Source organism: Gopherus evgoodei, chromosome 1, assembly GCF_007399415.2.
Source record: "Gopherus evgoodei ecotype Sinaloan lineage chromosome 1, rGopEvg1_v1.p, whole genome shotgun sequence".
NCBI lineage: Eukaryota > Metazoa > Chordata > Testudines > Testudinidae > Gopherus > Gopherus evgoodei.
In genome coordinates, this window is record NC_044322.1 from 284,263,126 (window position 1) to 284,278,037 (window position 14,912).

At 42.1% G+C, this 14,912-nt stretch overlaps 1 protein-coding gene across 1 annotated transcript in view; it reads left to right on the forward strand.

Annotated features, from left to right (window-relative positions):
- Positions 1–13,733: 13,733 nt before the first annotated feature.
- EPYC (epiphycan) overlaps positions 13,734–14,912 on the forward strand; it is a 44,564-nt gene continuing 43,385 nt past the window's right edge. Inside the window, exon 1 of the mRNA XM_030553953.1 lies at positions 13,734–13,901. Within this exon, the coding sequence (XP_030409813.1) occupies positions 13,734–13,901 (168 nt within the window). The remainder of the gene's footprint in view (positions 13,902–14,912) is intronic.

Genomic DNA, 14,912 nt, shown 5'->3' on the forward strand with positions numbered 1-14,912 from the left:
GCACTCCACTGTGTATATCTTTTTCATGACCCTTTCACAGCTGGAATAGCTAATTATCCTTAAGATGCCATATCGCCATCAGCTTGGGGCTAGCTGGTAGGTCAAAGACAATGCTGAGAATGGCTTGCCTTAAAGGGACAGCCAGTCTGTGACACTGAAGTATAGATATAAGTGAATTTGGGCCCAAGCGAGCAAGGTGGGGGAACTACAAATTCATCACCCTCTAAGCACTACAATCAGTGTTAAGAAGTTTTCTGCATTTTTACCACCATGTGAGAGGATGCAAAGTGCCATGAAGAATCTATTACCTTTTCTTCGTATCCTTCTCCAATTAGAAGTAAAAAACTTTTAAGGAAATGGTAGCACACTATAGGTATCAGTATGTAACTGACAATAATTAGAGACATGAGATCTCAAAGGTTCATCGTGTGATAGCACAGGCCTCTCTCTTTCATTAATTCCTGAATAACAGCTAAGATTCAATCTGTACAGATATTTCTGCCAAAATCTTAAAAACTTCTTAAGAGAACTGAAAGGAGTTTTTTTAGATGTCACAGAATGTCAACTTTTACATATGGGAGAAGAGCTGGGCAGAGAATTTACATCTAAATAAATTTTAATAAACATTTAAAAGTTCTCTCCCTGACCTAAAGATAAAGGTCAATCTGCTCTGGCATGAGGGAACTCCAATAATTTAATCTCTCTGCAGCCTGAATCAGAAGGGGGTTATTGTTACTCTACAAGTGAGAATAGAATGTTCCCTCTCTGTGGTACCCACTTGCTCTTATTTTATGCTTAAATCATACAAGCTTTTTGGCTCAATCTTGATGGGCAAAAGGGAGGTTATTTTCATTTGAGTTAGTTTAACCTGACTGAAAGTTTCATCAAGACTCATTTAAAGACATATGAGCTGGTCTTGTTTTAGCCAAGTAATCCACAATCTCTGGAGTCTCCCTCATATAGCCAATGAAATTATTGTGTGCTGTAGAGTAAGGGCTGTGATTGGTTGAGTTACCATTCATATCACAATATTCTAGGACACTTGGTATGGCATAGATATATGCCTTACTGTCACACAGGTGCAATTTGTAAAGTCAAAATGGCTGAAAATTTAAATATTGGATGGTAACAGACCAGTTGCTGATAATCCCAGTGATTATTGAAGCTGGTGATATTGTGAACAAAAATAACTCTCAGTCATGCTTGTAGCTGTTTCTATCACTTCACACTGACTCAGCTATTCTAGATTCCAGAGTAGCACACACAGTGACCATTTTGAAATCTTATTACATGGACAACTATGAATAACTAATATCACTAGAAATGGGCATAAACAGTTTCAAAAGACCAAACGTATTTTGCACTATTGCCCAAAAAGTGATTAGTAATCACTTTTCTCTTAAATCACTGATAACATATTGACCGGTCAGGAATTTCATACTGATGTCACCTCCTCCCCAGAGAAATGCACAAACACATAAAACTACTTGATTTGACATTCAGAGAGCAAGAGGACAAGCACACACTTATTGGGGAGGTACTCTCTTGCTCAAGATCCTTCTCTGGACTTTTGTGCTACTTATTGACTACAGCTTACTGTAATAGCAGTGAGCAGGGAACTGGATGGGAATAAAGAGACCTGGATCTGCCACAGACCTGCTGTTTAATCTGGGGCAACTCACATTATACCAGTAACCCTATTTGTAATGATACTCACCCTCCCTTGTAAAGATTTTTTTCAACCTATGGATGAAAAGCACTATACTAGGGCTGAGAACTGCTATTATTGAGAGAATTAAGAGATAATCATTCCTTAAAAATCCAGATGCAACCAGTGGAACCATATATCTGTTAACCAGGGGAGTTTAGAGCTGCAATAGAACTGGTACTTTACAACATGAAATACATTGATTTGGGATTTTGTAACTTCAACTGATTAATTTTACTTTTAACTTTTCCCTGTATAAAATTCAAATGAAAGGAAGAATTCCTTGCAAACATTAGCTTTAGTTAATAAAGGATGTGTGCTCCACCAGAAAATCAGAAATCCAAAAGAAATAGGTTACAGTTGGAGTTATCTATAGACACTTAAGAAAATAGTGTAAGTATTTATAGAAAGAAAAGTGTATGTGTAAAGCAATATATCCCTCCAACTCTCAGGGTCCCAGAGCTCAGGATCCAACCTGAGTCCAAGAGTTCACACAGTGATTTTCAGCCCTGCAGCCTGCAGGTTTTTTTTAATCCCTATGTAGACAAAGCCCATATTGTAAATTGGCAGGAACCCCTAGCTTTTTCAACGGGGGACAGACACATGGAATTCCTGTCCTGTATATAGGTTAGTTCTATGCAGGTGACAATGTGGCCTTAAGCTTATTGTTCTCATTTTCTATGGATCTTTTACAATATGATGTAAGATCTAGGGGAAGATCATGCAACCTTAGATTTGCCAATTAGTTCTTCCTTATTCATGTGAATAATCCTGATGAAATCAAAGCGACCCCTCACCTGGGGCTCCATTCTGCCCTTCTTACTTATGCTGAACACTAACTTACTCCACATGAGAAAGGGTAGAGGACTTTGACTCTAATGGTCACATAAAGACTATAGGGTCTGGCCCTTGTTAATAGGAAAGACACAATGTATCTTTTAGAGATAGACCTAATTTTCAGCTTTTACTGTAAAATAATACCTGGTTTCTTACTGCAAAGTTTTTAGATCTGAAGTCTGTGATCCCAAAAGAAAACAAAGCAAAACAACAACCCCCTAATCAAATGGATGCTGACAGCTGGAAACACATGATGAATATTTTATGGCACATTGTGGAAGAGTAAGATGACACTGAAGCTTTGGGACTAAATTCAAGTTCTCAATCAGAGACCTTTCCATCTCCAATAAAGCTGAAATGCAAACAAAAACTTCTGCAAGTAAATAAAGTAATTAATTTAACTTTCTCAGCTATTAGATATCAGGAATGCATGTTAGATAGTAATGTGTTAGGCAATAAACCACAGCTGCATGTAGTTGCATCTAAGGCCCTGATCCAAAAACAAATGAAAGGACTAAGAATCCCTACATTGACTTCAAATGGGCTGTGAACCAAGCCCTAAGTTAATACATGTGAAAGCAAGATTGGCAAGTGATTGACAAAGTTTATAAGGCAAAGTAATGTGGTGCTTTAACATAAGAAAGCCCTGTTAATTACATACTGTGTATGGAAAAATAGATTTAAAGTGTATGCTAGCCTGTAACCCATTTCATGATCCTCTTTGGTAACAGACTGCAAGACTAAGTTTACACTACAAGGTTAGTTCTAATTTACCCATGTTAGATAGATTTTATAAGCAATGCAGCTACACAACCAACCTCATTCCGCTGACCTAAAGGGCTCTTAAAATCAGCTGCTGTACTCCTCCCCAATGAGGGGAGTAGCACTAAAATCAACCTTCGTGGGTCGAATTTGGGGTAGTGCAGATGCAGCACTGTGCAATTCGATGGTATTGGCCTCCAGGAGCTATCCCAGAGTGCTCTAACGTGACCGCTCTGGACAGCACTTTCAACTCCGATGCACTAGCCAGGTACACAGGAAAAGCCACAGGAACTTTTGAATTTCATTTCCTGTTTGGTTAGCATGGAGAGCTCAGCAGAACAGGTGACCATGCAGTCCCAGAATCACAAATGAGCTCCAGCATGGAGTGAACAGGAGACACGGGATCTGATTGCTGTATGGGGAGAAGAATCTGTGCAGGCAGAACTCTGATCCAGAAGAAATGTATCTTTTTAAATTCTAGAATGGCATACAGCTGATCATAAAAATTGTACTCTGTTTTTTCCCCACTGTCATGAACATACAGCCAAGGGTAGCATAAAATCCCTCCTTTACCTGTAAAGAGTTAAGAAGCTCAAATAACCTGGTTGGCATCTGCCCAAAAGGACCAATAAGGGGAGAAGATACTTTCAGATCTGTGGGGGAAGGTTTTTGTTTTGTGTCTCTCTGGGCTTGTCTACATCAGAAAGTTGCAGCGCTGGTGAGGGAGTTACAGCGCTGCAACTTTGAAGGTGTACACATCTGCAGGGCATCACCAGCGCTGCAACTCCCTGTTTGCTGCACTGGCCGTACTCCCGTTTTGTCTCGGGTGTAGAGGATCCAGCGCTGGTGATCCAATGTAAACACTTACCAGCGCTTTTCTTGACCTCCGTGGAAGGAGGAAGCCTCTGGTAATCAAGCTGGTCTCCTTCCCCAGCTTGCTCTCGCGTTCCCGGAACCCCGAGCAAGCAGGTCTCCTTCCCTGCGGTTTGCAGAGGGGTTCGGGAATGCGAGAGCAAACCGCGGCGAAGCTGGTCTCCTTCCCCGGTTTGCTCTCTCGTTCCCGGAACCCCGAGCAAGCAGGTCTCCTTCCCTACGGTTTGCTGGGTGGCTCCGGGAACGCGAGAGCAAACCGCGGCAAAGCGGGTCTTCTTTCCCGGTTTGCTCTCGCGTTCCCCGAACCCCGAGCAAGCAGGTCTCCTTCCCTGCGGTTTGCAGAGGGGTTCGGGAACGCGAGAGCAAACCGCGGCGAAGCTGGTCTCCTTCCCCGGTTTGCTCTCGGGTTCCCCGAACCCCGAGGAAGCAGGTCTCCTTCCCTGCGGTTTGCTGGGTGGCTCCGGGAACGCGAGAGCAAACCGCGGCGAAGCTGGTCTCCTTTCCCGGTTTGCTCTCGCGTTCCCGGAACCCCCCTTGAAGCCGCCCAACAGCGCTGCAGTGTGGCCACATCTAACACCACTTGCAGCGCTGGTTGCTGTAAGTGTGGCCACTCTGCAGCGCTGGCCCTATACAGCTGTACTAATACAGCTGTAACAACCAGCGCTGCAAAATTTTAGATGTAGACATGGCCTCTGTGTTCTCTCCACATCAGCGAGGAATCAGGGCAGGAAAAATACATCTCCCAAAGCCATACCTGAACTAATCATCTAAGATTACAAATCATAAATAGGAAGGAAATGAATGAAATTATCTTTTGTTTTAGCTTGTGAATTGTCCCTATGCTAAGAGGGAGGTTTATTCCTGTATTTTTGTAACTTTAAAGTTTTGCCTACAGGGGAAGCCTCTGTTTTAATTCTTATTACCCTGTAAAATTACTTTCCATCCTGATTTTGCAGAGGTACTTTTTACTTTCTTCTTTATAATAAAGTTCTGGTTTAATAATCTGATTGGTTTTTAGTGTCCTAAAAACCCAAGGGTCTGGTCTGTGCTCATCTTGTTAACCTATTTGGCTGGTATATTATTCTCAAGCCTCCAAAGGAAGGGGAGTGAAGGGGCTTGGAGAAATATTTTAGGGACACGGGAACTCCAAGTGGTCCTTTTCCTGAATTTTTGTCTAACTCACTTGGTGGTGGTAGCAGTACCCATCCAAGGACAAGGAAGGATGTGTGCCTTGAGGAAGTTTTTAACTGGTGAAAATAAGCTTAAGGGGTCTTTCATGTGGGTCCCCACATCTGTACCCCAGAGTTCAGAGTGAGGAGGAAACCCTGACACCCCCTGAAGCTGTAAATGTTTCTATGCTCCCCGTATCAGCTTCATCCCTGAGGTTATCACAGATTAGAAGGCGAAAAAAATGCACTTGGGATGACATGTTTTCAGAGTTCATGCAGTCCTCCCGCACTGATAGGGCACAGCTGAATGCATGGAGGCATTCATTGGCAGAGGCCAGGAAAGCATACAGTGAAAGTGATCAGAACATGTAGGAGGAGATGCTGAGTCTAATGGAGGAGCAAACTGACATGATGAGGCATCTGGTGGAGTTACAGGAAAAGCAACTAAAGTACAGACCCTTGCTGTATCCAGGGCTGGCTTTAGGAAGTGCGGGGCCCAATTTGAACACTTTTGGCAGGGCCCTGGCAGGGATAACTTAAAACGAAAAAAGTGTAAAAAAAAAGCCTTCCATATATTATTTACTTTCCATAACGATATAAATAATAAAATTGTATATTATGTACATTGCATCATATATGCTGTTGATTGGTTATTAATGACTGCCGTTTCACATGTGTGGGTCCCTGCCACTCCCTGGGGGTGTGCACATGTGTGGGTCCCCACTTCTTCCTGCCCCCTTCATTGAAGCAGGTGTGCAGGTTACTGGCCTGGGAACTGCAGGGCAGCAGTGGACATGGGGCTGGTTCGAGGCAGGGCAGGGGCTGACTGGAGGTAGGGTCTGGCTGCAGGCAGGGCAAGGGATGCAGGGCTGGCTGGAGACAGGGGAGTGTGGGGCAGGCTGGCTTCAGGCAGGGCCACAGGGGCGTGCAGCAGGGGTTGGCAGGGCTGGAGACAGGAGTATGAGCCTGGCTGGCTTCAGGCAGGGGGGTGCAGCAGGGGTTGGCTGGAGACAGGGCAGGGCGGGCAATGCAGGGCTGGTGCAGGCAGGGATTGGCTGGAGACAGGGCAGGGGGGTTGGTAGGGGCTGGCTGTGGGCAGGGGGTGCAGAGCTGGCTGCAGGGGGCGGGGCTGGTGCAGGCAGGGCAGGGGGTGCAGCAGAGGCAGCTGGAGCCCTGGCCCTTTAAAAAGCCCCCAGAGCTCCCTGCTATCCCAGGGCTCTGGGGGCTATTTAAAGGGCCCAGGGCTCCCCTGCTTCTACCCTGCCCCGGACCTTTTAAATAGCCATGGGAGCCCTGGGGAATGCATGGGGGCAGTGGGGCTCCGGCTGCTATTTAAAGGACCAGGGTGGCAGAGGCAGCTGGAGCTCTGACCCTTTAAATAGCCCCCAGAGCCCCCTGCTACCCCAGGGCTCTGGGGGCTATTTAAAGGGCCCGGAGCTCCAGCCAGGGGCACGGGGCTTGCCGTGCTCTGGCCGGAGCTCCAGCCGGGAGAGCAGGGCCGCAGGGTTTGCGGCGCTCTGATCAGAGCTCCAGCTGAGAGAGCGGGGCTGTGGGGCAACCCCGCTCTTGCCGGCACTTTGGTCAGGGGAGCGGGGCCATGGAAGACCCCGGAGCAGACCTCAGCCAGGGTAAGTAAAAAAAATTTAAAAGGCGCCTAAAGCGTGGGGCCCTCTTAGGCGCGGGGCCCGATTCCCAGGAATCGGGCAAATCGGCCTAAAGCCAGCACTGGCTGTATCCATTGTGTAACCGCCTGCCCTCCTCACTAAGTTCCATATACTCCTTGCGCAGATGCCCGAGAACATTGGGAGGGAGAGGTTCTGGGCACCCAGCCACTCAGTTGCAGAGGATGGCCCAAGCAACAGAAGACTGTCATTCAAACGGTTTTGATTTGTAGTGTGGCTACAATAAGCAATGTGGCCTTGTCCTTCTCTCCTCCCCCACCCCACCAGGGCTACCTTTTACTAGTCAGCATTGTCAGTGATCTCAATATTTTTTAAGAAAGAAAGTATGAATGGGTTCAAAACAAATAGGGACTTTATTTCCTGTTCCAGCTGAGTCAAAGCAGGGAGGAGGATTGGCTTACAGGGAAGTACATTCACCAAAGGGGGCAGCTTTGCATCAAGGACAAACATACACAACTGTCACATCATAGCCTAGTCAGTCATGAAACTGTTTTTCAAAGCCTCTGATGGTCAGCGCACCTCGCTGTGCTCTTCTAATTGCTCTGGCTGTTCAAAATTGGTCACCAGGCAATTTGCCTCAACATCCCACCCCACTATAAATGTCTACCCCTTACTCCCACAGATATTATGGAGCACATAGCAAGCAGCAATAACAATGGGAATATTGCTTTCACTGAAATCTAACCTACTCAAACAGTGCCAGTGCTCTTTTAAATGTCCAAAGGCACATTCTACCACCATTCTGCACTTGTTCAGCCTATAGTTGAACTGCTCCTTACTGCTGTCCGGGCTGCCTGTGTATGTCTTCATGCGCCACAGGAGCAAGGGGTAGGTTGGGTACCCAAGGATAACTATTGGCATTTCAACATCCCCCACAGTAATTTTCTGGACTGGGAAGAAAGTCCCTTCTTGCAGCTTTTCGAACAGCCACGAGTTCCGTAAGATGTGAGCGTCATGCACCTTTCCCAACCATCCCACATTGATGTTGGTGAAACGGCCCTTGTGATCCACCAGTGCTTACAACACCATTGAGAAGTACCTCTTGTGGTTTATGTACCATTTGGCAAGGTGGTCCAGTGCCAAGATAGACAGAACGCATATCCCTATCGCCCCACCACAGTTAGGGAAACCCTTTGCAGCAAAGCCATCCACTATGGCCTCCATATTTCCCAGAGTCGCTACCCTTGATAGCAGAAGGTTATTGATGGCCTTGGCTACTTGGATCACAGCAGCCCCCATGGTAGATTTGTCCACTCCAAATTGATTCCTGACTGCCTGTAGCAGTCAGGCATTGCAAGGCTCCATAGGGCTATCATCACTTGCTTCTCAACTATCAGGGCAGGTCTCATCTTGGTATTCCTGTGCTTCAGGACAGAGGAAAGCAACTCAAAAGTTCCATGAACGTGGCCTTACGCATGCGAAAGTTTCGCAGCCACTGGGAATCATCCCATACCTGCAACATTATGTGGGGTCCCACCAGCCTGTGCTTGTTTGCCATGCCCAGAACTGGCATTCCACTGTATCAGTATGCCACCATGTATCCCAATTGCCACATCCCATGCTTTCAGGAACATCAGTATCCATGTCCTCCTCACAATCTTCATTGTGCTGGCGGCTGGCTTCCCTAGCCAGGCTCTGTGCATACCGCAGGATAATGCATGAGGTGTTTACAATGCTCACAAAAGCAGTGAGCAGCTAAGTGGGCTCTATGCTTGCCACGCTATGGTGTCTGCATGGATAACCCAGGAAAAAAGGTGTGAAATGATTGTTTGCCATTGCTTTCAAGCAGGGAGGGGGTGGGAGAGGGGAGACTGACAACATGCACCCAAAATCACCCACGACAATGTTTTTGCTCCATCGGGGATTGGGAGCTTAACCCAGAATTCCAATGGGCAGTGGGGACTGTGGGATAGCTACCCACAATGCACCACTGAGTGATGTTAGCCACAGTATTGAGGATACACTCCATCAATCTAATACTCTTAGTGGGAACATAAATGATCAACGGTATAAAATTGCTTACTAAAGATTGACTTCTATAAAATCAACCTAATTTCATAGCGTAGATAGGCCGTAAGTGTCAGCTAGGGAGTCAGATATGGGGTCAATTTCTGGCTCATCTACAGACTTGTGTGACTGAGTATATTTAATCTCTATATGCCTTGGTTCCCCATCTAACAATACTTCCTTTCTCTATCTGTTTAGTCTGTAAGCATTTTTTGTGGGTGGGAGGGGTGTGGGGGACAGAATGTCTTTTATCATGAGTTTGCCCAGTGCCTAGCACAATGGGGCTCTAATCTCAGTTGGGCCTTCCAGAGGCTAATAAAATAATAAATATAATGTTTGAAAGTGAATGTATTGCTGTATAGTCAATAAGGCATATTGTAGTCTGGGAGGAGTCCAGAAAGCAAGAAAAATGAGTTAAGCTGAGACCTGCAGCCAAGGAGATTTCAATTTTATTTGTCCTGATAAAGGCAAATCACCAAAGCACCACTCCTACAGAGCCACAGATATAATGAGTTGCAGGTTCTAGGCTACAATGTGTCTAAATCAACCTTACTATGTGAGGAGTATTAGAAACATGGATCTCCCTTAATGATCAGCTTACCTTAAACAGACAGGCTCACCAAAGGGTGAAGGGGCAGGGCCTTCTGCGTAACAGAAATTCAATCACTGAACAGAGTGCATGTCTGGAAAGAATAATTCTATAAAAGGAAAAAGACATATGGAAAGTGAACTGAAGTAGAAAAAAATCCTTTAAATGCACAAATACATGAATGAATAAATCAATTCAAAATAAATTTTAATGTAAAGATAGAGCATAGGTCACTCTAGTACCCAATCAGCAGGTTTAAAAAAACACACTTGTATAACCAATGGAGGTAGAATATCAACACTAGATTCCTCAGGATGGTGCTTACTCATTTTGCTGCACAGTGCGTGAAGGTACAAGCGCTTACTTTGAGGCCAAGTGGTAAATGCTCAAAATGAAATCAGCTCACTCCTCTCAGAGGAGAAGTACAATCTGTTAGGCTTGAGGCCAGTGTTGCTTGATTCAAGAGCAAAGAGATGGAATTTTTTGTAGAAACAGCATATTGTAGAGTGGGCCTACTTCAGCATTCACTATCTCAATTGTCTAATGGAGGAAGCTGTTGATATAATGGAAGAGACCCAGGGAAATGAAATGACAAATACACTATTCTCTTAGTTAAGACCTACCATCAGAGAGCAGAATGAATGTTCTTTAAAACAAAAGGGCAATTGAAGAGGGGATATCATGAGATAGGGACCATCATCATTTAAACAAGAGCTATTTCCCAAAGACTGGGAAAAGAGTACTTGGATAAGGCACTTTCTAAAGATATTGCTACAAGAGTGCTCAGTCAAATGTAAGAAAATGGTAAGTAGTACATCTGAATGCACAGTATCTGTACTAAGCTCAAATTCAGTTCACATTGTCAGGTATGCTGAACCAAAAAAGAAATATTATTTGCAGGGAGAACTATTTAATATTTAATCCAGTTTGCTAGAGTATCTTGCACTTACAGCCAGGGAAAATATGCATCCTCAATTCAATGGGATTCATAGTGTTTGCTTGCAGAAGCCTGACTGTGTTACTTTTTGGATGTTTTACATGGCTTAACCAAAACATGTTTTCCACTTGGTAATAAGGGGCCACATTCAACTCTCAGTTAAATAATTGTAAATCCAGAATAACTCAACTGATTCTGGAATAATTCTATTGAAGTCACTCAGGTGTAAAAAGTTAAAATCAATACAAATAACTTTTAAAAGTATGTAGATATTATCCTGGATTTTGTTACATCTAAATTACATTTTCTTTTACCATCAGGGATATCCTGTAATTAGGTATATTCTTTACTTAATATCTGAATATTAAGTAGTAATAAAGACAAACCCTTCTAAATGTAAAAAACGTTGTTGTTCTAAATCTTTGATTCCATTTGTTTCATTGCATTAAAGCATCCAGTACATCCTTGGATAGATGTAACATATAGTATGCAAGTAATTTGCTTTTTCCTTTATTGCAGAACTTAATGAATGGACTCAAATTAAAAGTCTCTCTTTTTGCTCCTGAGGTTTTAAGGCACATAGATGGATTTTTTATTTTATTTTTGTAACATGCTCTGTAACTTCTGAAGTAAACTGTACTTGCTTACAATACTAGCTTTGTTTGACTTCATTTCAATTTGATTCAGCAACATTAATATCAAGACCAAAAACTTTCTCAGAATGAGGTCTCCACTTGAGGGTAAAAATTGTGCCACCCTCCCACAGGTCCAAAATCCCACTGCCATTGGTCAGGGTCAAATACCACACGCTCTGCATTCTGAGTAACTCTGTGCCACTTGAGAAAGTAGAAGCCAAAGGTAAGTTTTACTACTTCTTTTCTTGATTGGTAAATTGGATTCTTAAAGATAGAAATATTTTTTTTGATATTTGTTTTATTATATCATGGAAAATACTAATTCAAATGAGGTAGATTACTGATGCTATTTGTTTTTTTCTTTAAACATTTCTTAGTTCCTTCCTGTGAAAGGTGTAAATGATCTTCAACAAAATATTTGAACTGACAACTACAGTAGATGCCAATATAATTACAGTGTGTTCCAATATCTGATGCATAAAAAAAGTAGAGAGACACAAACTTTGCAAGCAGGTCCAGTAGTACAGTAACAGTTTAGACATACACTTTAATAGAGGTGAGAAGATAACTGATTACTTATTTTGTTGCTGATATTCTTGTTACGTGAGATAAAAGTATTTAAAAACTCATACATTTAAACTTTTATATCTAGGAAATGTAAACATGGTTTTAAATTTATTTGAACATAAAGGAAACAGACAATTCTTAAATGATTAATTACATGTAATATTGATATACAGGACCTGCTCAGAAAAGTTTACACAAGGCAAAAAGAAACCTATGCCTGATACGTTAGTGATAATACACAGCACACTTGGACCTTTGGGGATGATTGCCAGAATCAGGCCAACCATAAAATAAGGCCAGTAACAATCCTGACAAAAATAGGAAACAGAAAAAAAAGACAAAGAAAAACAAATTATTTCATGTTTTCTTTGGCTATTAAACCAGCACCAACAATTAAAAAAACTGGGACTACAGAACTAAGTGAAGGCCATAATGAATGTATTCTTCTTATATTTGAAGGCTCTGTAATAGAATTATTTGTAAAAAAACCTTTAATAAGCTTGTAAGACTCCATTGAAAAACTGCCATTCAATTAAGACTTGCTCAAAGGCTAGCTAAGCTGTCTCTAGGTTTCCCAAAAGCAGATAAAAAAAGTTGTTTGAAAAAGCACTGGAAGGAAAAAATGAGTGCCTTGTGCAGTTCATCATCCCCACTGGAATTTCTTATCCTCGTGCCTAAACCTGCTTCATAAAGACCTTCTTTCAAGTAGCTGAAGTTCAGTCTGTTGCTTAAAGTATGCAACCTCAAAAGGAAAGCTTCTCGTGAATTTCTTAGCTCTCATACACTGGATAGTTTAAGCAGCTAGAATTTATAAGTGAAATAAAAATACCATAATACAACTGAGGATTGTACATAGTATCTTCAGGAGTATGGTTTATTAGCCCTTATTGGATCTAGTCAGCAATTATTACTGTCAGTACTCCTGTTGAAATCAGTCGTAGCTATAGGTAAGTAAAGGATTGAATAAGGAATGCTAAATAGAGCTTTACATGTGGATATTTTAGATAATAGTGAACGGATCACTTAAGTGTGAGAGGGAAGGAATGTTAATATTCAGTCCTATCCTATTTTCTACTGATTTTATTAAAATATGGAACATTTAAATCAATTTCACAGGTTCAATATTCTAGCTGGGGAGAAGAGGTGACTATCACACCACCAGTTTTCACTGGAGCTAGTTAAGAAAAATGGAGCAAATGGATCAGAAAAAATGAAGCATACCATTCCTTCTAGTGGTGGGGACATTTTTTTCAGTTGGAGATCTGCAGAAGGGATATTTTTAAATATATCATGCCTTCTAACAAGTTGAAATGCCATATTTCAACATATTGGTAAACAGAGTAAAAGTACTTGAAATAAGATACTACTAGAATGGTGGAAAAAAGATTCTACTCTTGTTGGGTTTGTAGGGGAAATATAGAATTCTGTTGCTGGACATTTTGAAAGGTGAATCATTATTACTGTGATGTATAAAAAAAGTCTACTAATTTGGCCCCTGATTAGCTTCTCAAGCGTCATTTTATGCTGGAATTGAAAGGGCCAATGTTGTGAGAGTCAAAATGTATTCCTCGTTTAGCTTTTCAGATGTATTCTCATAGAGGCATGTTTTGTCAAAAAATCCTCTATTAATGCTCTCATGAAACATGTGAAAATCAGTGGGCCAGATCCTAAGCTGTTGTAAATCAGCATATGCCCAGTGAAGTCTGCAGAGCTATGCTGATATATACCAGTAATGGATCTGACTGAATGGTCCTGATTCAAATGAAATTGTAAGGTATATTCACATTAAAAAATCATCAATTAATAAATACTTTCAAACAATGATCTTGGAATTTTTACAAAAGCTCCTCAGCCTTCAGAATTCTTGATAAAATTGCATATCCTGCTTGTATAAGATTGAAATTTTGCAGGTTATTTGTAATTATGTATTTATGCATATTATGTTTCCATTTAGAAAGAATTGAACAATGAAGACATTTGCAAATATTTTTCTGGGACTTTTTATCTTTGAGACCATTGTGGGTGCTCCTACAATAGATACCTTAACTTATGACTCTGAAACCTATGATGTAGCATTGGAAGACTTGGATAATCTTTATGACTACAATGAAAACCTCCCTGTGGATCAGGCAGAGGTAATCTGAACTTCACTTATTTTGCTTTTCCCAAAAGTGCAATGCATAAAAAAAATCCTAAACCACTGCATTTAACTATTCATATTGAGACAGGTCTATTTGTGTGGTGGCTATTGCATACAGCTGACTCAACAGTTTTCTATGTAATTTAATATACCATATTTAACACATGATTTCTCCCCATCTTCACATGTGGTCCAAGATGTGCCCCTGAATTTTTTAGAGCTAATCCTTGAGATTATAGCCAATAGCCTCTGTTTCCCTTAGCTTTCCTCACCTGGGTCTGATACATGTTGGAGGCTCTCATGTGATGACACTATCTTAGTGGGACAAAACCGAGAAATGGAGAAAGTTGGGATGGAAGAAACATCCACAGCTCCTCAAAAGTGGGATAGAGCAAGGCTGTTTCCTGAGGTTGCATTATGGAACAATGGATATATGGGGTACAGGTATTTCAGCCCACAAGCTCATTCTATAACTGTTAGAACAGAGAGGAAGGAAAGGAAGAGGGAAGGAAAGAGGAATAAGAGAAAAGAGAGAATGGAATAAAAATAATTGAGAAGACTAAAAGAGAACAAGATTAAACTGATTATAGTCCACTCCTGCTGTAAGGATTTAGGCAAACTTCCAAAGAGGCAATGGTGGTTTGCCTGAGTCAGCACTGAGTGCTAAGAAAATATGAAGAATAAAAGAATGTTAACTGTTAGATTTAGATAATAAAAACAAGACTTGTATTAAATATTATATGTTGGGGGTTCTGAATCTGAATCCTTCCTGTGCCATCAGATGTTGATTAGGGTACACACAAAGCAGTGCCATCCATGTGTCATAACTTTAGTCCCAGATTTGGACCTTAGCGTCCAAAATATGGGGGTTAGCATGAAAACCTCCAAGCTTAGTTACCAGTTTGGACCTGGTACTTGCTGCCACCACCCAAAAAATTAGAGTGTTTTGGGGCACTCTGGTCCCCCTGAAAAACCTTCCCTGGGGACCCCAAGACCCAAATCCCTT